The 23,420-nt window shown below is 48.0% G+C and overlaps 1 protein-coding gene across 2 annotated transcripts in view; it reads right to left on the reverse strand.

Moving 5' to 3' along the window:
* Positions 1-23,420, reverse strand: part of LOC119459723 (uncharacterized) — a 61,654-nt gene that overhangs the window by 23,914 nt on the left and 14,320 nt on the right. The window contains exon 1 of one of the 2 annotated variants that reach the window (XM_037721361.2): positions 3,507-3,705. The exons of the other annotated variant lie outside the window; for it this stretch is intronic. Coding sequence (XP_037577289.1) covers positions 3,507-3,657 — 151 coding nt within the window. The 5' untranslated portion in view covers positions 3,658-3,705. Of the gene's footprint in view, positions 1-3,506; positions 3,706-23,420 lie in introns of those variants that run through there. 2 annotated transcript variants of the gene reach the window in all.

Below are 23,420 nucleotides of genomic sequence, written 5' to 3' on the forward strand. Positions count from 1 at the left end.
TTTCAGAAACGGATAATCGAAGAGGCCCACTGCATAAATATAGCAACACAACGTGTTTCCACCATCGGAACGAGTTACGTATGGGATGTGTACTGCAGCAGGACTTCTCTTTTGCGATTTTCTAACACTCGGGGGCATCTAGCGCCGCCGCTGCGTAGACTACGTGTGGCCTCCGAAATGCATGACGAGCTGGTGCATGCGAACGCTGAGAATTTCTCCCCCGCTTGCCACGCACTCCGTGGCACATACTGAGTGACCCAAGTTGGAGATAGATTCAGTGAAGATGCGACACATATCCGGTGCATTCATGTCGCAGCTCGCTAAAACGTTGGCGTGAAAGGCGCTCCTTGAAAAACCGCATATATACAGTGCATTTGTAGTGCACCCTACTAATGCGTCAGGTTATGCCTTTGAGGAAGCCTTGTGATGTGGTTTCGATTCTGCTCAGCATCAGATACATTTGAGTGATATTTTTGTCATTGTAGAGCGGCACATCCCCACTTGCACATACCTAGTTACCAAGGTTGGCACGAAAGAAGTTCATTGAAGAGCGGCTTGCAACTATTGGCACATACCCACTGCCTAGTGTTGGCAACAGAGGTTCCATGAAGACCAGAGATCGCCACTCTCACCCACATTATCTGGGACTGCTGGATCTGGCACTGGTTTTATCTGCATTATCTGGCCCTGGCCAAGCTTTTATAATAACCAAATATATTGCTAACAAAGGTATAGTGTAGAGCCTTCCCCAAAACATTGCAACATACGGCAGAGCTATATGAGCAAAATGCGGTATTCTTCACTACTGGCATACCGTATTCATGTCTGTATATCAATGATGCGTTCGAGCCATATAGTGTAAGCACTGATAAAGCCGACTTGCTTGCTTTTCAGTGTCCTATGTCAGTCATATACGAGAAGGTTTACATCTAAAAGTCATTGTACAGAAAAGAAAAAATTGCACAGCTTGCACTGGAGGCGTAATGCTAAAGAGACAGCAGAGCTGACGGGCACCTAGTCAGTCCTGGCTTTTGGGCTAGGCTAAGCACAACCAACTCATCCGAGAATTTTTCCGGAATTAATTGATTATTGATCAATTATCAATTAGCTATTGATTGCCTATCGATTTGCTATCGCAAGGTATTGGCCACGTATTTGGGCTAGGCTAGCGCTATCATGTCATCCCCAGCATTTTCCAGGATTTATTGATTATTGATCGATTATAGATGAGCTATTGATTGACTATCGATGAATGCATGACTAAGCTTAAGTAGTCCAAACCACGCTTAGCTAGACTTAGCCAGGCTGAGCTTCGCTAGTTCACTGGGGTATGCGCTTGGACCCTTTCTGCACGACCTCCAGGATCGGCCCACATTTCTGTTTGTACGTTACGGACTAATGCTCGGCTTAAACAGTTCCGCTGTTTAACATTTGTAGAACGCACAAAATTGATTAGGTCAGTTGGACCGAATTGTATTTCTGCAGTACAATTTAAAGTGTTCCTGCTGGCATGACAAAACTACCCTGATCTGTGAGAAATATGACATCAGAGCTCATAAAAAACGTTTTAAATTCTATCACACTCATTAGAGAGCGCATTTGCCCACTGTTCTATATGCAGGACGGCTAAAAATTGGCAGATACAGAAATATTTTCTTTCAATAGATTGCTGGCACTACATTAAGAAGACCTTGAAAGGCTTTTTATTGAATATGCATGTCTCTAGCAGGTTTCCGTTCGACCGGTTTCACGGGTAGTTCATGGTCGAATGGGTAGTTCATATGGCGGGTGTGTTGAGAGAGCAGGTTTCGAAATCAACTGTCAAGCCAACTTGGACCCCTGAGTATATGGCACTGTGTACCTACGTTACGCTGTACAACGAACCTATTTGACGGCGACATGGGTCACTGAGGATGTGGCAATAAATATGTGGCACTGGGTATGTAGAGCTCTTCAATGAAGTTCTTTCACGCCAACTTGGGTCGCTGGGTGTGTGCCAGAGTGTGCCACGCTTCATGAACCTCTTCGACGTCAACTTGGGTAAATAGGTTGTATCCACGGGGTATGGTGCCAAAACTATCGTTTAAATTTCTTTCTTGCTCAGTGGAACTGAACCCGAGCCTCGCGCGATCCTTTAGGCAGGACCCCTAGATGGCGGAGCATGTGCAGAGGAAAGTGTGAGAGGAGCCCGACTGAATACTCGTCTGGGAGTTGGCAATTTGCTGTGTTGCTACATAGTTTCAATGGTAATAACATTACCAACCATATTCACCGTGAGTCGAGTTTAGCTTGAATTTTGTCATGGAAGAGCAGCCCATACGCAGTCGCTCCACGTCCTGTGACCCAATTTCTAGTCAAGAAGGCTTCTTGAACAGTGAGTGTCACATACCCAGACACCCATGTTTGTTTCAAACCCAGTTCCGCCAGCACACCAGCCCGATGTGCTGCCCATTAGACCGTGGACTACACCCATTGCCAGTGAACCAAGTTATCGGGAGCGCGGTTTGACAGAGATGTAGGCAATCAGTCCCCGTAAAGAGCGCGGGCTGTCAAAAGAATGCGAATAGCATTAAATATTGAATTAGGTGTCCAATCGAGGGATCTAACCTTGTTACTCCTTCCTCCCAGTAGCTCAATGCTCTAACCATAAAGCCAGTATCGCACGTATGTTTCTATCGCGCCTGCGCCAACTTGCGCTTTAGGGCAAATCGCTGCGTGTAGATAATAATGATGATTTATGTACATGGCTCAACGTGAAAATTGCCAAGAAGCAGAGAGTACATATCATGCCAACGCCAGCAAGCTCTTTTGGATGATCATCGCGTGTTCAGGTTACATATTATTTTCTTCTCGAGTCTAATTTTGATGAACACTATGAACGAAGCGATATTCAAAGTGCTTTATTTGCTTTCGGTATTTTGAGCCCGTCGCGGATTTGTACCTGCCTATGGCAGCAAACCAGATGTGCGTCACGTTTATTTCCTACCTTACTTTCACTTCTTTCTTTCTCTCTTTTTCCCTTATGACTGCATTAGATAATTATCGTATCAATGTAAGCTGCGCTACACACCTGTATTGATTGATTGATTCTGGGGTTTTACGTGCTAAAACCAGTTCTGATTATGAGGAACACCGTAGTGGAGGGTTCCGGATTAATTTTGACCACCTGGGGTTCTTTAACGTGTACTACAACGCAAGCACACGGGCTGCACACCTGTATTCGTGGCAATACCGCACCACGATGCTTACAGATGAAAGTGCAGCGCAGTAGTACAGTAGTGCCTCATATGAGACATTTGTGTATAATTCTACTAGATTACACTCTGCGATACGTCGGACCACTTTCACAAAGGAAATAAGAAGTGAACAGGCTTCCCAATACGCGACAGAATCTCGTAGGTTGGAATGTACCGTTTCGTTCACAAGTGCTTTTTGGCACGGCCTTCTTTCTGGCGTACAACACACGATACTTCACAGCCGCATATTATGCTGCCCAATATACTTACCGCGGTTACACCTCCTAGCGCAGGCGATGCGTGTAGCATGGACACCATCACGAAGACAACCATCCCACATGAACTGTTGACACTGTTTGGAGGTTTGGTTGTAGAAATATCTCCAAATCCTCAGGTTTCCACAAAATCTCACTTCCTCCATTAATGGTGTAGAGCATGTCCTACCTTGATGGGGTTTGTTTTTATTTACACCACCTAAAAAGGAAGACGAGGGCTTGGTGAATGTCGATGTAAACACAGACTTACAACGCACATTTGTCTGTGTATGATTCTAGGGGCAAATATGCTGCAACTAGTCACTGGTTCATGGTAACTTGGTAAGTAGTTCATGGTAACGCATTGGTCGCTTTTCTTTTGTGATTCAGCCCCAATGGCGTCTCTTTGGAAGCGCTGATGCTGCCAAGGGTGTTATGTCGAGCAATTCTGGATAGAGCACTGCACGGGCTCGGGCTTACCCGAAAGCCCGGGCCAGGCCCGGCCCGTGGGCCGGGCCGGGCCGGGTAGAGGAGTTTTTTCACGGGCTCGGGCCGGGCTCGGGCACGACGTGTGCTTTTTGACCCGGGCCCGGGCCGGGCTCGGGTTTTTTGACGCGGGCCCGGGCCGGGCTCGGGCTTTCTGCGAGTTATTCTCGGGGTTCTCAACTCTGAAAAACATGTATTTTTCGGTCTCGGGCCGGGTTCGGGCCGGTTTCGAGTCGGGCTCGGGCCGGACTCGGGCTTAAGGTAAAGGGGTGGCGGGCCGGGCCGGGCGGGTAACGTAGATTATTTCTGGGCCCGGGCCGGGCCCGGGTCTCGCCATAAACGCTTTGATCGGGCTCGGGCGGGCCGCCGAATGTAAAAACGGGCCCGGGCCGGGCCCGGGCCGCAAAAATCGGCCCGTGCAGTGCTCTAATTCTGGATGCCCCGAGTGCAAACAGGTGTCGAATGCAGATGAGTGCACGGCTATATGCAAGGCTTCATATCACGTCGTAAGCTGCGCTGCGATGTCAGAAGTTACCTTGCTATCTAAAAGGGAAAGCTATACAAGAACATGGAAATGTCGGAAATGCAAGGGATCAAAGAAATGTACTTTACCAAGTGGAAGCCGGGTAACCAAGCCGTCCGATGAATCAAATCTACATCATTTGTTACATACGCTTTAGGGCATTAGGCAAAAACGCGATGCCTTAATGCCCTTGCAAGAGACTGTTGACGGCAATCAGGATTCTGTGCTGTTCATGTCAGACCAGATGTGAGGCTTGTTGGGACACGCAGAACACAACGAAGGTAACAATAATAAAATCAAAACTAAGATGACAGAGAGAACATTTACTGAAGACAAAGATAAGTTTGGGGCAAAGGGGAGGTGGTCAGGAGCCCGTAGTCCCTGGCGACCGTTGTCGCCCTATCCACCACAGCTTCTTGCATCTTGGCGTGTTGGCTGGTCAGCATGGTTCTCCCGTTCATGGTAAGTTTGTATTTGTGCTGGGTTTGTGGGGTATTATGGGCAAGGCCATAAGATGTGGTAAGTATCGGTTGCAGGGGCATTGCACCAGCGGCAATGGTCCGTGTAGCCGCCTCAGTGGTAGCGTTGCACGATTTCGGCAGAGGAAAAGGAGTTTGTAAATGTCGCATTGGCGTTGTTTGTCTTTTGTGAGAGTGCAATGTGCGGGGGGGTACATTGTCGTATTGGTTTTTAATAGTGTGTAATGCCTTAGAGGTTACCGTGGCGCTTTCATCCTCTGTAGCAACATCGTCGACACCCCCGGTCGGGCCTTTAAGTTCTCAGGCTACAGTAAAAAAAAACTGTGACACCTGTGCTTGACCGAGGTGATCGGTGGTGACCGCCACCATTGCGTTTCCGTTTGGGCTTATTGCTGCATCAGGGTATGCTATTGTGGGGGATTCCCGATAGTGTCTGCATAAGGCTCTTACTCAGTGAAGCCTTCTGGCGTTATGAAGCTCTGGGTGCATATTACGTGGAACTGGTGTGATTGTTAGGAGTGGACAGTGTGATGGGCGATTGTCCTCTTTCCCAGGTGTTGGTTCGTGGGCGAGTGTACGAGGGAGGTTAAAAGCACCCTTGCAGTTGTGGTGGTTAGGAGGCGTTATTATTGTGCATTGAGGACCACTTCCGTGAGTTAATTGAAGGAATTGTGCACATCAAGGATGAGTTATCTCGCCGTGGATGCCCCAGCCGGCAGACCGAGACCTTAATTTTAAAATTTACATATAACTGCATCAATCTTGTTTTTCTCTTCGTAGTTAATGCCAGAAAAGGGCATACGTTGATGATGCGGCTGACAACGAAAGCTTGGTTAAGCTGTAGAATCTCCGCTTCTTTATGACCATGGTTGCGGATGGCCACCCTGCGAATGAGCCGAAAGGTTTGTGCGCAGTGGAGACCAATCGTTTGATTAATGTGGTTTTGCAATGGTTTCTTTGAATGTGTAGTCCGAGTACCCTGATGGTATGAACTTCGGGAAAACTGTGCCTTGTGTATAGATTTTGAAGGTAACCGGTGCTTTTGAAGGAAGCTATAGAATGGGTCAATACGTACAGCTTTAGGTATGTGTGCCTAACGGAAAAATACTGATAAGGCAATCTATTTGCTCTGCAGTGAAGGCTAGAAAGAATGCGAGTGACCTCAGCCTCTTAACGTTATGTCCTAAAGTAATTTGTTTCTGTTAGTCGGATCCCATTTCAAGGTGAATCCTGTACCTCAAACACCACATGTAATACATGTTAAGCTCATACGTGTTTTGGCAAAGTATGTCCTTAAAAGTATATCCTTAAAATGCATCCACGTGAACGTCCAAGCAATCAGAAACAAGAAAATGCAGTTGGGAGAGCTTTTTTTTCTAAAGGAAAATGTAATGCCTAATGTTAAATTAATATTGTTACACACGACGTGTTTAACGCCGAACCAGATGAATCTGGTTGATGAAGGCGTTTCGAGCGCGGTCCCGAGAAGCTTGGCTCACGTCGTTAGGTGTCTGTGCCGCTGCCGTGGTTCATGGCAAGAGCTCGTGACATTTCCCCGCTGGCATACGAATTTCGCCGGGCGAGTCAGTCAACTCGTGGATTCTAACGCTTCAGACGCGCGACGTGTGTCACTTCAGCTTTGGCTGAGCGTCGCCCACTGCTCGTGAGACGCGAAATGCAATAGTTCACTTCACTGAGGCGCTCCAGAATAACGTAGGGGCCAACGTAGTGGGCGAGAAACTTCTGGCACAAGCGACGCTTCCGCAACGGCGTCCAGAGCCACACAAGTTCACCAGGATTGAAGTAAACGTGGCGGTGACGCCCGTCATAGCGTATCTTGGACCGGTCCCGCGATGCCAGGGTGCGTAGCCTAGCGAGGCATCGCGCTTCTTCTGCTCGAGATAGGGTCTCATCAATTCACTCGTTGTCATGAGCGAAGTAGGGCAATATGGTGTCGAGGGTTTAGCGTGACGGACGAGCTTAAAGAAGGAAAAACCGTGAGCAACCAGTAGTCTCGTATCTCACGGTATTGAAGTGCTCACGTTGGTTTCGACGGGAATTCAGGGCGCAGGCTCCTTTCCCAAACGCATCACCCCTGAAGAAAGCCGAACGCCAGGCCGGGGCACGCTTGTACCCATTTGAACCAGTGGGTGCCCGGCGGCGGTGGGAATCGAACCCATAGCCTCCCGCAGCCGAAGCAATGTAATGAAAGGCAAGATGCTGTCCCTATTCTTGTGTGCTGAATCGACGTACATGGACAGCATGTTGGCAAGCGTTCTGTTTGTGCGCTCGACGAGGCCATTAATTTGTGGGTGGTAGGGCGTAGAATGGCGGAAGCTACATGAACACAGGCCAAGTGTTTCTTCAACTATGTCCGCGGTAAATTGTCGCCCACGATCGCTGATTACTTTGCGAGGAGGTCCATATCGGATTATAACGTGACCCAGCAAGTAGATAGAAAATTCTGTAGCTGTGGCCGATGGCAATACGGCGGTCTCACAATAGCGTGTATGCTGATCTACGCAAACAATAACCCAACAATTTTCCTTGGAGGATCACGGGAAATGGCCCAGAAGATCTATACGAACTTGCTCAAAGGGGCACTACAAGGGCGAATTGGTTGAAGCAGGCCGTGTGGCGCTTGTAGAGGACGCTTGTAGCGCTGGCATTGAGAGCAGCTGGCGGCGTACCGTTCGATATCCTTCCGCATCTTAGGCCAGTAAGAACGTTCTTTAGCCCGGTAGAGCGTACGTGTGCAACCAAGATGACCGGAAGTTGGGTCATCGTGCATGGTGCATAATACTTAGCTGCGAAGGTTCTTGGAGACAACTAAAAGGTAGCATGCACCAGTGGCCGAGTAGCTCTTCTTACACAGCGCGCCACAATCGCGTAGGCGAAAACGACTGCCTGCAGATGACTCCTGTGGTGCCGCGAAGAGCGGTTGTAAGCTCCCGTCCTTGTGCTGCTCGGATATGACGGTACCCATATGCGGAATTTCCGGGGACACAAAAGCGATGTATTCATCAAAGTTGTCCGCATCACATTCAGTTTCTGGAAGTGGCATCCGAGAGCGACAATCAGCGTCAGCATATCGCAGGCCACTTTTGTACCAAATAACAAAACCTTATTCCTGCACGCGGAGGGCCCAGCACGCTAGTCGTCCTGAGGGATCCCGCAGATTCACAAGCCAGCATAGCGAATGATGATCTGTTATCACAGTAAAGGGGGTGCCCGTAGAGATACGAACGAAACCGTTGCACTGGGAAGATAAGATGACCGCCAGACACTCTTGTTCGATCACTGTGTAGTTGCGCTCGGAGCGGCTCAAGGACCGGCTAGTGTACGAGATCACGTGTACCCTGTCGCCAATACGCTGAACTAGCACAGCCCCTATGCCTACGCCACTGGCATCGGCGTGAATCTCAGTTGGTGATGAAGAATCAAAGTGGCGAAGAATTGGTTGGGACGTCAACAGGAACTTCACCTGGCGAAACGATGAGTCGCAATCTGCAGTCCACTCAAAGGGAACGCCTATTTGGTGAAGGCATGTAAGGAGGTGAGCTATGTCAGCAAACCGGGGAATTATTCGGTAACAGTAGAAGCACAACCCAAACAAACTTCTTAACTGCTTGACAGAGTTAGGTACCTTAAGTGCTTCTACGGCTGCAGTCTTTTGTGGATCTGGTCGGATGCCTTCGTTAGCGACGAGATGTCTTAGCACAAGATTTTTTCGCTCCCCAAAACGGCATTTTTTTCAATTGAGCACAAGACCCGCTTTTTCCAAGCGGTTCAAGACCAAGTCTAAACGGTTGTTGTGCTCACTAAACGTTCGCCCGAAGATCAGAACGTCGTCTAAGTAGCACATGCAAACTTCCATTTCAAGCCGCGTAATATCGTGTCCATGAACCTTTAGGACGTTGCGGGCGCGTTACACAACCCGAAAGGCATCACGTTAAACTCAAATAGTACGTCGGGCGTTACAAATGCTGTCTTCTCTCTGTCGTCCTTGTGCATAGGAATTTGCGAGTAACCTTACAGTAAATCAATAGAGGAAAAGTAAGATGCCGCAAAGAGCCAGTCGACGGCATCGTCAATTCGTGGGAGCTGATATACATCTTCCTTAGTAACGTCGTTTAGGCGACGATAATCAACGCAGAACCGCCCTGCACCGTCTTTGTTCTTCCCAATAGCACGGGGGCTGCCCAAGGACTAGAATATTCTCGAAAGACGTCCTTTGCATAGCATTTCTTGCCCTTGATCGCTGATGATCTTGCGTTCTGAGGGGGACACACGATAGGGCTTTTTGTCGGATTGGATGGGCGGCTCCTGTGTTGATGCGGTGATGAGTTCTGGACGCAGGAATCGAAGCCAGGCCATCGTGCGGCGCAAAGTCGAATACCGAGGTGCGTTACGTAAGTAGGGCCACGAACACTCGACGTCGTGATCACTGAGTGATTTATCAATCATGGAATGTATTTTCGAGCTCCCGGGGCTCGAGACACTGGTTGCTCCTCCATAGGGTACCTCTGTAAGTACTGTCACTGATATAGGCAAGACTTCGTGAAACGCGGCAATCTTTAGGCCTTGAGGTAGCACTGCCGCTTCAGCGGAACAGTTTAGCTCACACAGCCCCGCGCATCCATTGGTCACTCAGACCGCGCGGTGCGGAACTAACACGCTTTTTCTTGAGGCAATTTCGATCTATTGGTTCCACTGCATCATCGAACGAGATAGGAGTCGGAGATGAAGAGGCGACGGCAACACGCATCGCGGTTAAGGCGGGCACAACTGAATTATCAGACACGCAAAACAGTCTCCGGGCAAGCTGCACCTTCACAGAGCACAGGCGGAACACTGGTGTCCACACTGAGTTCTGCCGTCCGGTGGTCAACATTGGCACCACACAATTGCAAAAAAGTCCATCCCCATAATGCAGGTCATGCGAGGAGCGAGGAAGAACAGTAAACTCTGCATTAAAAACTCTCCCACCCAAAGACACATCCGCATTACACACACCAACCGGCTTTAATGATTCACCACTGACTCCACGGAAACTTGTGCACTGGTCCCAACGAAACATAACCTTGCGTCCCAGAAGGCCTTTAAACCCCACACTCATGACCGAGACAGTTGCTCTTGTGTCGACTAAAGTCATTCCATCAATCCTTACATGAACCTTATTTTAAGCATGAAAATAGTTGGAGGCAGTTGAGTCGGCAGCGCACATTTTCCAGCGAACTCACCTCCATCGACCGCGATGGATAGTTTTCTGGCGGGGCTGACACGAAACGGCACCGAGGCGATGGTGACGTGAATCGCGGCCGAGGAGATGGTGATCGGGAGGCTCGGAAGGCTGGTGGTGGCGTCAGAGTACGGTCGGAGGCAAGGGAGCGGTAGCGGTTGCGGGTTCTTGCTTCTCCAAAGTAGGTCTCCTGGGCGGCGCGTCGGTCCTCTCGGTAGGGGCTTCCTGAAGTGGAGCCTCCTGGCTACTGAGTGTGCAATGTACGACTGGTAGACCGCATAGTTGGCGCTGACGGTCCGTAGTTCAATGCTCGGCGTCGGCTACAGTACCTAGCTATATGGCTAGGCATGCCACAGGAATAACCTACTTGCAAAGGGCGAACTTCAGGATGCGGACTGACGTATCCTGCCGAAGACATCGGTTGAGGGTAACGAGGCTCTTCGCTTTGAAAGTCGTAGGTATACCGGCAAGTCTTCGTGGACGAAAGTTGTGTGGGCGTGGATCAAAACGTTCAGGGGGCGAATCATTGCCTGGTGGTTCGGTCGTGTCGTAATACAGTTCGTCTCTGGAGCCGTTAACATCCACGACGTTCACCGAGTAGTTCCAAGTAGCCGAAAGGGGTTCCCAAAGAGTTCCCAAAGAGCTGCAACGTGGCGCCGCATAATGTTCCTGTTCATCATGCCGCTGGAGCACCTCGCGGACTATCTGGCGGATGGCGGACGAATGGTCTGCGTGCGGAGGACTCGTCTCAACACTTGCTCAACACAACGGTCGTTTCGTTGGCCAGCCGTCCGAAGTTTGGTGTAATTCTGCGAGTCTTCACCGCCTCGAACGTACGGCAGTGCCGTATCAGTACTGATACGGTGCGCAAGTTCTCTTTTCCAATGAGGAAGTTGTACACTTCTTCCGCTATTGCTTTTAAGACGTGCCCCACTTTATCTTCCTCTGTCAGTTCAGGGTTGACGGTTCGGCAGCGCTTCAACATTTCTTCAATACATGTAGTGCAAGTCTTGCAAGGTACTTGAGCTATCTGAGCTAAAGTGAATTCCACACGTTTCTTCTAGCGTGCGAGCCGCCGAAACAGTTCGTTATCTCCTCAACGAAGCGTGTCCACGTAGCTGGGCTGACCACGTGGTTGTCGTACCATACTAACGCCGTGCCGGCCAAGAAGAAAACAACGTTCCTAAGCTGACTGGCAGCGTTCCAGTTATTGTATTGGCTTACCCTTTCGTTATGGGTTAGCCACTCATCCACATCTTCCTCTGCCTTGGCCGAGAACGTGCGTAGGCTCTCGGGTTGTGCTGGATAGGGACTGGGCTCGCCAAGGCACTGCAGGTGAGGATGTATTGCCCTGTGGCCATGATTGAACGCGACGGCGAAAGTCCGGCGTACCCGACGGCTTCGGCGTAGTTCCTGTGCTGATGACACCGTTGTAGGTCGTGGGAGTTACCCAGCACCTCAACCAAATGTCACACACGAGGTGTTTAATGTCGAACCCGGTGAATCTGGTTGACGAGAGCGTTTCGAGCGTGGTGCCGAGGCAGCTTGGCTCACGTCGTTCTCCACTTTCTTCCACCTGGTTATCTGCGCGACAGCCGTGGTTCATGGCAAGAGCTCGTGACAATATCTGTAACTTCGAGAGGAAATGAAACTCATTTTGGTCGTTTCCCTATTTTCCAAACATCATTTCTCAATTGTATAGGTGTTTGTGTTCGCCTGATATTCGAAAAGAACTAAAGGAATCAGGTCGAATTATTATCTGAGTATACAGTGTCCAAAAAAAATGGCGCAGCTTCGCCCGAAAAGCGAAGTATCAATTGTGATAGCAAATTAGTAGAGAGCTATTCGGAGTAGGGATAGTAGGTTGATCGGCTACATAAACTTGGGCACATTCACTTACTAACTGAATTAACACGCGTGGTGTCAGCGCGCACAAGCAAACATGAATAGATCACACTGAATGACCGCAGACAACGACTGTCAAAACGCTGACAGAAAGCGCAGCCGCCGCAGCGGGTGAAGGTTCGTGCGGTCTATCGCTTCAACGGAAACTGAGCGGCGAATGCACGGCGCATAAAAAGGTCAGAGCCGTGTGGAGATAAGAGACGGTGCGGGCGACCGCCACAATGGGGTAATGTACAAACGCAGTTGTTGGCAGAGTAGAAGCTGCTGCCCCCCCCCCTTCTCTTCCGCGCTGCCTTCGCGCTTTCTGGCTTTCGAGTGGGAGATTGAGCTGCCAGTTCCCCTTGCGGCCTGTTGCAAGATAAGCATTTGGTGCCGCAGCACAGAGTCGCCCCGCCTCCCTCCCTCCCATACCCCCAAAGCCTTTCACGCGACGGTCGCGTTTGCTTTCCACCATGCGTTCGCTCTCCGTGATAGCGCGCGTCCCCCGCGCGCTTTCACTCGCGCATACGGCGTGCGGGGACGATTTTATAGCCCTTGAACTTTATACGGAACCTCACGACGACGGCGACACCGACGGCAGAAATTCGGCTGAAGTATCCATATAATTGCTATCGCAATAAAATGACAATGAAGTGCTCTTTATCCATGTGGAAAATGTTATCTCGGTTTTCTGCTATCATCTTCCTACGATTACATTAAAACATTTCTAGATGTATTTGAGTTGTCTTATTATGTTACAGATAACCACCTAAATTTATCGTTCTAGATAAGTAAACAAAACATGCTCAGTACTATTGTAACTGAACAAGATTGATCTATTGTTGAAAACTAATGGCTTCTGAAATGTTAGACACTAAAAAACACATATCACTGATCATACAATAACGCTAATAGACAGCTTTAAAGCAAATAATAACAAGAAATGCCCTAAAGCAGAAATATTTTCCCTATTTATGCGACCATTAGCCAATATTTGTATGCTTTAAAATCTAGAGTTAGCGAGAAAGCTCGTTCTATAACTGCGATAACTGGAAAAAGGTTGCGGAATTTAAAAACGCGCTACAAAAACTAATTTGGGCCTATACACTTAATGAAAGGAACAGAAGCAAGGCACACGAATCCTGTACGGAAATTGTTACTTATATTTCCAGTAACTGTTTTCCAACAAAAAATAAAACATTACCACCGCATCCGCAATACATACATTACATGCGATCTTTATACAAAATAAATCACTAAGAAAACTGGCTATATGATCAGTATCTTACAACGAGAGAACCCAATGACGAACAAGTTTATAAAACATATGGCAGCCGTCTAAATGATGGGGCTAAAAAAGTGATAACACATTATACTAATCAGTTTGCTTCAACCAAAAGGCGCGCAGACATCAGGTGGAACATTTCGAACCATTTGATCACGTACAAAGGCACCGTTGACCTCAACTCTATAGATAAAGTGAATGGAGTATATATATGAGGACAAGCGCTACCCAATACATTTATCAAACGCTTTCCTCGTCTTTATAGTGTTATAAGAATCATTGGTGATGTGGATCATCGGTGGTGAATCATCGGCATTGGTGATGTCATTTCAGTAGAATAGACTATTTTTGTGTACCCGATATATGAGAATAAGGTAGTGAATATGTTTCAACGAATACATAATTCTAGTCTCCGATACACTGAGGCTATCCAACTAAAACCTCTAAAATTGTTTTTACGTGATTCCACCGTGCTTAACGGATGTCTTTTATCAGCGTATTGCTAACGCATTCTTCCCTTCTAAAAGGCCAATTGCTCATGTTTTTGTGATTTCAAAAAAGGCAAATGTTTCAGGAAACTGCAGGCCTGTCTCTGTATTTTCAGTCTTGTCAAAGAAGTTCGAAAAAAATGTTATATTATCGTTAGAACAAATCTTAGAGAAAAATACATAGATTGAAAAATTCTCAGTAGAAGTTCCGGCAACCTCTCTTCTTAACATAATCTGCGCTTCTGGAACAGAAGTAGTATATCTTGAAGAGACTCGAGAGCAAGGAAATAACAATAGGTCTCGTATATTTGTGGATTTCACAAAGGCTTTTCATCTCCATAATCACCACCTCTTATTAGGAAACATAGCTGATGTGGTGTTCTGGGTCACGCACCAGTTTTACCAAGATCATACTTGAAGAACAGGGGGACAGGCATGAAGTATTAACGGTTACGTGTCGGAATTGTAGACATATAAATGCGGATTTCTCAGGACAGTATCTTCGGTCATTTTCCTTTTAACATTTATATATAATATAGTATACACAGGTCATCTGCCAAATTCATAACCTACGTGGTTGACACGAGCAGGTTCTTTTCTGGCTGTAGTTCAGATGTCGTAGCAGACACTGCGACTTATATCAAGGTGATTCAAAATTATGTGGATGTAATTGTTAAGAAAACGAAAATTTTAATATTTATGGTAAAAAAAGTATTCAATGATCCAATGAAATATACTTCAATTCTTATATTTCGGAAATTGTTCCTACATCTGAGAGCCTAGGTGCCTTTTTTAACGAAATAATGTCCTGGAATGATAATGCCAGTCATGTCATCAGAAAATTGCCTCAAATCATTGGCATCTTTTTTGAAACCCAACACCTATTCCGCTTCAGCGCACTGATGTAATCCGTGTAATTCACCCTTCCACTCTCCGCCTTAACTATGTCTATTTAGGTTGGGGAAACACGTGAAAGCGTTGGTTTCAGCCTTGTTGGTAGTCCAAAATTATTAGTGTCTTAGTGCCAGAATCTACTATACAGAATCTACGCTGTCCAGATAAACTTCTTAGAGAAGGGACGGTGGCTTTTGAGTCAGCACACCAGTAACATCGACAAATGGTTCGTCATCGTTATTGCTCATACGGCGAGCTGGCTGCCCATCACTTCACGAGGTCGTTTACCTGGCCAGCGCCGAAGTGCAGACAGGAGAAGTTTTTGAGTTGCTGTCATTGAAAATTACGACGTAAATTTCGCAACTGGGCGTGTCCCTCTGACGAAAATACGAGGCTGGACGTCCGGTGCTTGGTTTCGGTATACGTCGAATAGGTGGGCAGTGGTTGATAATTGTCTCAAACTGAACGCGGATTTTATGGTATTAAAAAAAATTTCGTTGGTGTTTAGCAACGATTGCCTTCATTTCTAACATATGAACAATTACCATAAGTGACGTAGTTTAGACTGTTGCTAATTAGATATTTCGTGTGGTTTTCTTTATGGTGTTTAATGAATAATTAGTAAATCGAAATAGAAACTGTGTGAAAACACCACCGGCGCTGTTGTCACCGTGTAGCTATTAAAAATGGCTTGATGATAATAACAAAAGCCTCGTATATTTGCTGATAGTGTGACATCAAATATTGGACGCTAGGTCCGGAGCAGACCACCGTGTATATACATACTGTAACGTGGCAAAGAGGAGATAGAAGAGGAGGAGAACGAAGAACTCAGCAGCATCCACGGCTACATTTTGGTGGCGACATCGTGGCGACCTCTCATCCATCCTAGTCTTCACCTGTGAATAAATATCGATCATCCGTAACAGTTTTTGATGGAAGGTGCTGGGTACCCCCGACCACCACGCAACACGGACAACACGGTTCTCCAACCTCCTCATATGCGTAGAAGCCGCCGAATCGCTGGATTGCCCGCATTACTTCCGGTGTCTCACATGTCCCACACTGAAGCCAACACTCGCACGGAACCAGCGGCATCTTCGGCCCAAACGATGGCTAGTCCGTGGCAGCGCCAACATCAGGTAGAGCCTCGCACATTCTAAGGGAAGCCCGGCGAGGACGTCGAAGAATGGCTTAACCTCTAGCAAGTACTATCGTTGGGACAGCGTAACGCGACTCTCCAACGTAGTCTTCTTTCTGGTGGACACGGCGCTTGTGTGGTTCGATAATCACGAGGAAACTCTGACAACGTGGGATCATTTCACGTCCAAAATCAAGGAGCGTTTCGGTGATTCAATCGCAAAGAAGAAGCAGTCCGAGCAAACGCTCCTTCAAAGAGCTCAAGTTCCGGGCGAGACGTGCACGACTTACAACGAAAACGTGCTTAAGCTATGCAGGACGGCCAATCCTCGTATGTCAGAGGAGGACAAAGTTGGCCATTTGTTGAAGGGAATCGCGGAGGACGTTTACCACTTCCTCATTGGTAAAGAGAATCTTGGCTCAGTCACCGACGTAATACGTCATTGCCGTACCTTTGAGGCTCTCAAACTGCGCCGCATAATCCTGAAGTGTGGACCGCTAGCAAACGTCACAACTGTTGCAAGCACTGAAGACGACATCCCATCAATCGATCTCACGACGACCATTAGACAGATTCTTAGAGAGGAGCTACGTCGTTACATCGAATTGAACAATGAGGTCCGCGATAGTCAACGTCTGTACAATCCTCCACCAGCTCCCCTTTCCATCGCTGCAACGACTGTCGAGGAGTACTGCTCGAGAAGGCCAATGAGAACGCAACAGAACTACCACCGGGAAACCGGCAACGGGCGTGCTGAGGGATATGCCCGTTGCTCAGCAATGGCCTACTCGGAGCCACGGACATACCCATCCTACCCGAACGTTAGCCGCGATCCTCCCGTGTGTTATATCTGCGGTGTCACAGGACACATCTCTCGATTCTGTCGTCAGCGTCGTTGGGCACCGAGGTGGTACGGGTCACAGCCAACGTCCTATGGCACTGAACGTCCTAACGTCGACAACTGACAATTCCTGGCCTCCATTCTCCTTTACTTCGTTGACGACCTTCCCCATCAACCGTCCTCGACGGAATCACCGCAGCGACTCGCCCGTTTCAGACCGCAGTCTCAACGTCGCTCTCCTTCACCGAGGCGACGTTCATTCTCACCACCGCCGTCGGGAAACTAGACTGCGCGGCCGATGGAGGTGAGGTCGCCAGACTCGACACGACACTGATACCTCCACCGGTTACAATGCTGAGAAACAAAGTGGAAGTGACAATTGATAGTATATGTACAATGGCATTGGTGGACACCGGGGCTATGAGATCTGTTATAAGCCTTTCTTTTAAGAACCGACTTCGACACAAAGTGATGTTTTCCCTCGATACGCATGCTCAATTCGGCGGAGTAAGCGGTGAAATGTTGCGTCCCCTTGGTGTTTGTGCTGTGAATGTGTTATTGGCGGAGAAGTGTTATTTAACCGAGTTTGTGATTTTGGAACGCTGCACGCCGGACGTTATATTAGAGATAGACTCTCTGCAAACCTGCGGGGCTTCAGTCAGTTGTGGTGCCGGCGAGCTGTCGATAAATAGCGGAAGACCTGGAGTCGATGCTTGTCAGGATACGTCATTATGAGACCTCGTGAATCAACAACCCGCTGGACAAAACACGTTTGCTCTTGCTGAGGGAGTGACGCCGCCTCCGTTTAGCACCGGTATCCGTCCTAGCATCTTGTACGGACGCTTCATTTGATGCCGTGGTACAACCCTTTGGCGACTCGTGTGGGAAGAACCTACTGGTACCCAATAGTATTGTATCTGTGAACAATGGTAGCACGTTTTTGTGGAAGTTAAATTGTTCTGCCGTCCCTATGCGTGTTCCCGAACACATGAAGATTGCTGTCTTCGACGACGTCATCGATGGTCGTCAGGGACGAGGATTCCATGCTGAAGGATAAGCCACTTGCCCTTACGAGCAGAAAATTCTTCGCATGGTCAGCACGTCTTTGTCTTCACGCTGAACGGGACACCTTAGTACAACTGCTAGCCCAGTATGCTTCCGTGTTCGACTTCTCTCAAGATGAGCACCGTACAACTATCCCATCCTCGCGTGTTCGTCATTGCATTGACACATGATCGGCACATCCTCTTCGGCAAAAGCCCTACCGAGTGTCTTCATCAGAGCGCAAGATTATTGCGGACCAGATACAAGAGATGCTGAGGAAAAATGTGATTCAAGAATCATGAAGCCCGTGGGCCACACCTGTCATCCTGGTAAAGAAAAAAGATGGCTCGTGGAGATTTTGTGTTGATTATAGGCGACTAAATGAAATTACCAAGAAGGATGTGTCCCCACTCCAGCGAATTGACGACGTAATGGACTGCCTACATTCTACCTGCTACTTTTCGTCCCTAGATCTGCGTTCAGGCTATTGGCAGATACCTGTGGATCCCGTCGACAAAGAGAAGGCCGCCTTTGTTACGCCGGACGGTTTATTCGAATTTAACATTATGCCGGTCGGGCTCTGCAATGCGCCCGAAACGTTTGAGAGATTCATGGACACAATTATCCGCGGCCTAAAGAGGGAAATACGTCTTTGCTACCTGGATGATGATGTTATTTTCGGCCGCACTTTTGAGGAGCATAACGAGCGCCTTAGCCTGGTTCTGAAATGCATGGAGAAAGCATATTTGATTCTGAACTATGGAAAGTATAGGTTTGGGGAGCGACAGACATTGGTTCTCGGTCATCTAGTCGACAATGATGGAGTCAGACCTGACCCTCGCAAGATTGAAGCGGTCAGTGACTTCCAGCCTCCACAGTCAGCGCGGGAACTGCGCAGTTTCCTGGGACTCTGTTCTTATTTCCGTCGTTTTGTCCCAAAATTCGCCGACGTTGTGCACCCGTTGACGCGTCTGTTGCAAAAGGATGTATCGTTCGACTGGACACCAGAATGTAAGTCATCGTTCCGTCAACTTCAATTCTTACTTACGTGAGACCCCATCCTGCGTCATTTTGATCGGTGTTCCCCTACCGAAGTTCATACTGACGCCAGCGGAATAGGCATTGAAGCGGTACTTGTTCAACGGCGAAACGACGCCGAACACGTTGTTGCCTGTGCCAGTCGTTGCTTATGCAATGCTGAGCGAAACTACACAGTCACTGAGCAGGAATGCCTTGCAGCTGTTTTTGCTGTTCAGAGGTCTCGCTGTTACATCTATGGTCGCCCATTCAGCATCGTCACTGATCACCATTCATTATGCTGGCTGGTCAGCCTTCGCGATCCGTCTGGTCGTCTAGCACGGTGGGCCTTGCGACTACAAGAGTACGGCTTTGTCATGAAATACAGAAGCGGCCGCCGGCATGCTGCCGCCGACTGTCTTTCCCGCTTAGCACCACCAGCAGCAAATTCTGAAGCAGACACCTTTGATGACTGTCTGGCCGCTATTGCACCTGAATTTCCGGATGCGACCATCTTCCAAGAAGATCAACGCAACGACGTCAATCTGGAACCTCTTTTTGTGATGGCCCTGAATCCAAAAGCCAGTGGTGGTTTTTCCATACGTGACAGCTTGTTATATAAAACCAACCACTCTGCAAGTGGCGCCCGCTTTCTTCTTGTAGTCCCGGAGAGTCTCCGTAGTGCTGTGCTACATTCCATGCATGATGATCCAATCTCAGGTCATCTTGGATTTGCCCGTACGCTACAGCGTGTACAAGACCAATTTTACTGGCCTCACTTGCGTCAAACAACAAAGCAATATGTGGCTAGTTGTGACCAAAGCAATATGTGGCTAGTTGTGACCAATGCCAACGGCGGAAACGACTTTCAACCGCCTCACCAGGTCTTCTGCTGCCGTTGATTCCCCCTCACGCACCTTTTGAGCAAGTTGCGTGTACCTCCTGGGCCCATTCCCACGGTCATCGAATAACAGTCGATGGATCATCGTTTTGTAGACCACCTTACACGCTACACAGAAACCGCAGCAGTGCCGTCATCTACCGCTGTTTGCGTCGCTGCTTTCTTGTTGCATTATGTCGTCCTACGCCATGGCCCACCTCGCGTCACCATAAGTGATCGCGGTCATCAATTCGTGGCCGACGCTGTTGAAGAGCTGCTTCGGCTATGTGGAACACAATTTCGTCACTCGACGCCGTACCGTCCGCAAACCAACGGTTTGTTGAACGCACGAATCGAACCTTGACGAACATGCTTTTCATGTGTGTCCTCTAACCACAAGAACTGGGATGATGTGTTGCCATTCATAACATACGCCTAGAACACTGCGAAGTATGAGACAACAAATTACAGCCCTTTCTATCTGCTTTATGCTCGATCGCCGCAGAGCTTCCTCGACACGATTCTGCCGTTTTCTCTGGACGCTGAGGATTCTGTAAGCCCGCCGATTAGCCCTCGCCCGCTCATTGGCATCGCAAAACCGCTCGAAGGATCGGTACGATAGATCCCATCAAGCCATTTATTTTGAAAAAGGTTGCCTAGTGCTGCTATGGACCCCACAACGCAAGCGTGGCTTGTGCAGCAAGTTCTTATCACATTATGTGGGCCCGTTCATTGTTTTAGATCGCCTGAGCGACCTTACTTACGTGGTTGCACGGGTTTTGTCTACAGATAGGCGTTCCAAGAAACCCCAGCTTGCTCATGTTGCACGCCTTAAGCGCTACTACCCCGCCGAAGAACAGTGACTCTCCCAGTGGGCTTCGTCTGCGAAAGGGGGATTGTAACGTGGCAAAGAGGAGATAGCAGAGGAGGAGAACGAAGAACTCAGCAGCAGCCACGGCTACATTTCGGTGGCGACATCATGGCGACCTCTCATCCATCTTAGTCTTCACCTGTGAATAAACATCGATCATCCGTAACAATATATATAGGCGTATGTCTTTGCTGCCTTCATATAATAGCACTAATAAAAATCGGGCCCCTCTGTTTTTCGTCTTCTCGTTCACACATGCACACACACAACACACAATCACGCACGCACGCACACACACAACACGCACACACACACACACACACACACACACATATATATATATATATATATATATATATATATATATATATACATATATATATGGACGCGGTGTAAGTGACGCATGGAGAAGCTCACATAGGTCTCCCTTTATGCTAACTCATTTCTCTCGAATGTCCCAATGGATCGCCACAGAACTCTCCGCAATCATAATCAACCGACCCGTGAGAAAATTACAGGATTTGGCATTTACCCCCCTCAGGATGCCTCTGTAAGTCCATTTTTCCAGAAATAAATAAATAGAATATCTTTCGCATGCATACAGCTGCCGAATTTGATAGCATGTGACTGTGTAAACACACTGTCTTGTTCTTCATATCTTGCATCGGCTTTCTTTAGCTTTTTAGCATTTCATTCTATGTTTCCGTTGTTTGTCCGCCTATAATGGCCCTAGTGACCCATAGCCGCCTAGTAGCCGCCAAGTGGCACCTATGAAACACTTTATAACGGATGTCCCTTTTACCGTTAACAGAATTCGAGAAACACCAGCCGCATATAGCACCGCCTTACTCAGTCGCTGGGCTACTAGAAGAGGAGGATATTACGTACGCTAAATTCCAAAATTTAAAGTTGCCTTAAAGACAAAGTGTCACTGGTCAACTTAACTCACTGCTTTAGCGCCCATATTGCAATATACGAATTGAAGCCACGTATTACACAATGCACATCCACTTCGAATGAATCTTGAAAGTAGCATCAGAGTATAGATAAGCCATGTCAAACTTGCGGTTAAACTGTACTGTTGTTCCACTGACCTTAACAAAACCCCTTTCTCTGCACTGAAACTCAAACATTACTGGAACACCAATAATGTCATCGCAACCTTTGCGAATGCATATCTCGAAAAGTGGTATCATCCTCAAAATTGGTTTTTCATCCTCAAAGCTCGTACGCACGCTCCACCCTAGCTAGAACCCAAGAAGCATCTGCACAGATGGCGGACGCGGAACCAGCACCACCTGAACACACCCTCATACGGAAGCGCACAACCACCCGTGAAGCCTTCACCCATACAGCTACATACAGTAATAAGCAGACAGATACACAGACAGACATCGGTGCAGGCCTCGACAAACCAACAAAGAGTAAAAAGACACCACCTACAGATGCTTCACGCCGGAGGTCTGCCCGAGCCAAACAGAAATGACTACCACACACTACGGATAGCACACTTTAAGAGCAAATCTCGCTCTTTCCTCCAATCCTGCAAACTCGCCGCCCAACAAACAAATTACAGAATTCACCTAAAAACGTACACTAGCTGCCTTAGAATTAGGTTAGATGTGCCCTCGGCTTTTAACCCTCCATGCTATCATTGAAGTGGAATGCTGTTCTAGAAAATGCAACGCTCTCTGTAATTGATATTTTCGAAGAACACTGCCGGAAACCACTTACGATAATTACTAATCAGCTTGATAGTATAAATTTATCTGAACCGGAAAAAAGAGAACTTGAACCATTCGTCGAAACTAGGGAGGAAAACCTATAGGATAAATACCAACACAAAGGTATTGGAGCCGCAGATCCACCTAAGAAAACAGCTATGGCCCTATACAGCACATAGCTCCACCGATAATGCTCCGAGCGAGCATCAAGAGCACTGCAGTCACGTAGGAGACGTATCACAGAGTTTAAATCCAGATGAAGTTGATCTCCTCCAACGGGGTGTAACGTTTTGTCCCACAAACAACGCAGTATATGAGTATGAACTTCACAAAGATATAGACGTATACGAAAACAAGATAGAGACTTTCTCAGACCACCTAGCACGTTTACACCGGAAGCAGAACAGTGCCCAGTCCTTGATGTATGCATAAAATAATTTCAAATGGAATTATAGAGTCAACGCGCCATTGCCGCAAGCACCAACATTTGTCTCCCGCTCATCACCAAACTCTTAAAGAACTCACGTAAAGAAAGGATATTATATTAAAACCCGACGACAAAAGCGATAATATCGTAATCTGGCCTATGGAAAAGTACAAAAATTAGCTACCTACGAACCTAGTGCTACGTATATCCTTTCCTATACAGATTATACAGGTTTCCTGTGCAGGAAGCAAGTTTGATGTCTGCTATGCTTACGGAAAGATTGGACATAGATCAGATGTATGTCCAACACCGGACGTGGTTCAGTGCAGAGGATGTGGAACTCAAAACCCGTAGGACAATCACACGTGTGTGCCTAACTGCCAATTCTGTGGAGGGGACCACCCAACTGGGGACAAGACGTGCCAACAGCGGTACCAAATTCCATACGTGGTGCGAATTCGATGACGAGAACGCAACAGATCAGCATCGAGGGCGACATCAGCTGAGCTGCAATGGGATGCCCAAACGGGCGCCGAAGGGGCGCTCGCGCTCGAGGAGCCCCACACGGTCAAGACGCCGCTCGCCGTCGAAGGGCAGAAGCCGCTCCAGATCACGTGAAGTGCAGGTGCGCTTTGAAGAAGGAGGGCAGACGCCTGTCGACAAGACAGCATCTGGAACAGCCTGTGCCGACAAAGTGAGAGGTA

Source organism: Dermacentor silvarum, chromosome 7 (assembly GCF_013339745.2).
Source record: "Dermacentor silvarum isolate Dsil-2018 chromosome 7, BIME_Dsil_1.4, whole genome shotgun sequence".
NCBI lineage: Eukaryota > Metazoa > Arthropoda > Arachnida > Ixodida > Ixodidae > Dermacentor > Dermacentor silvarum.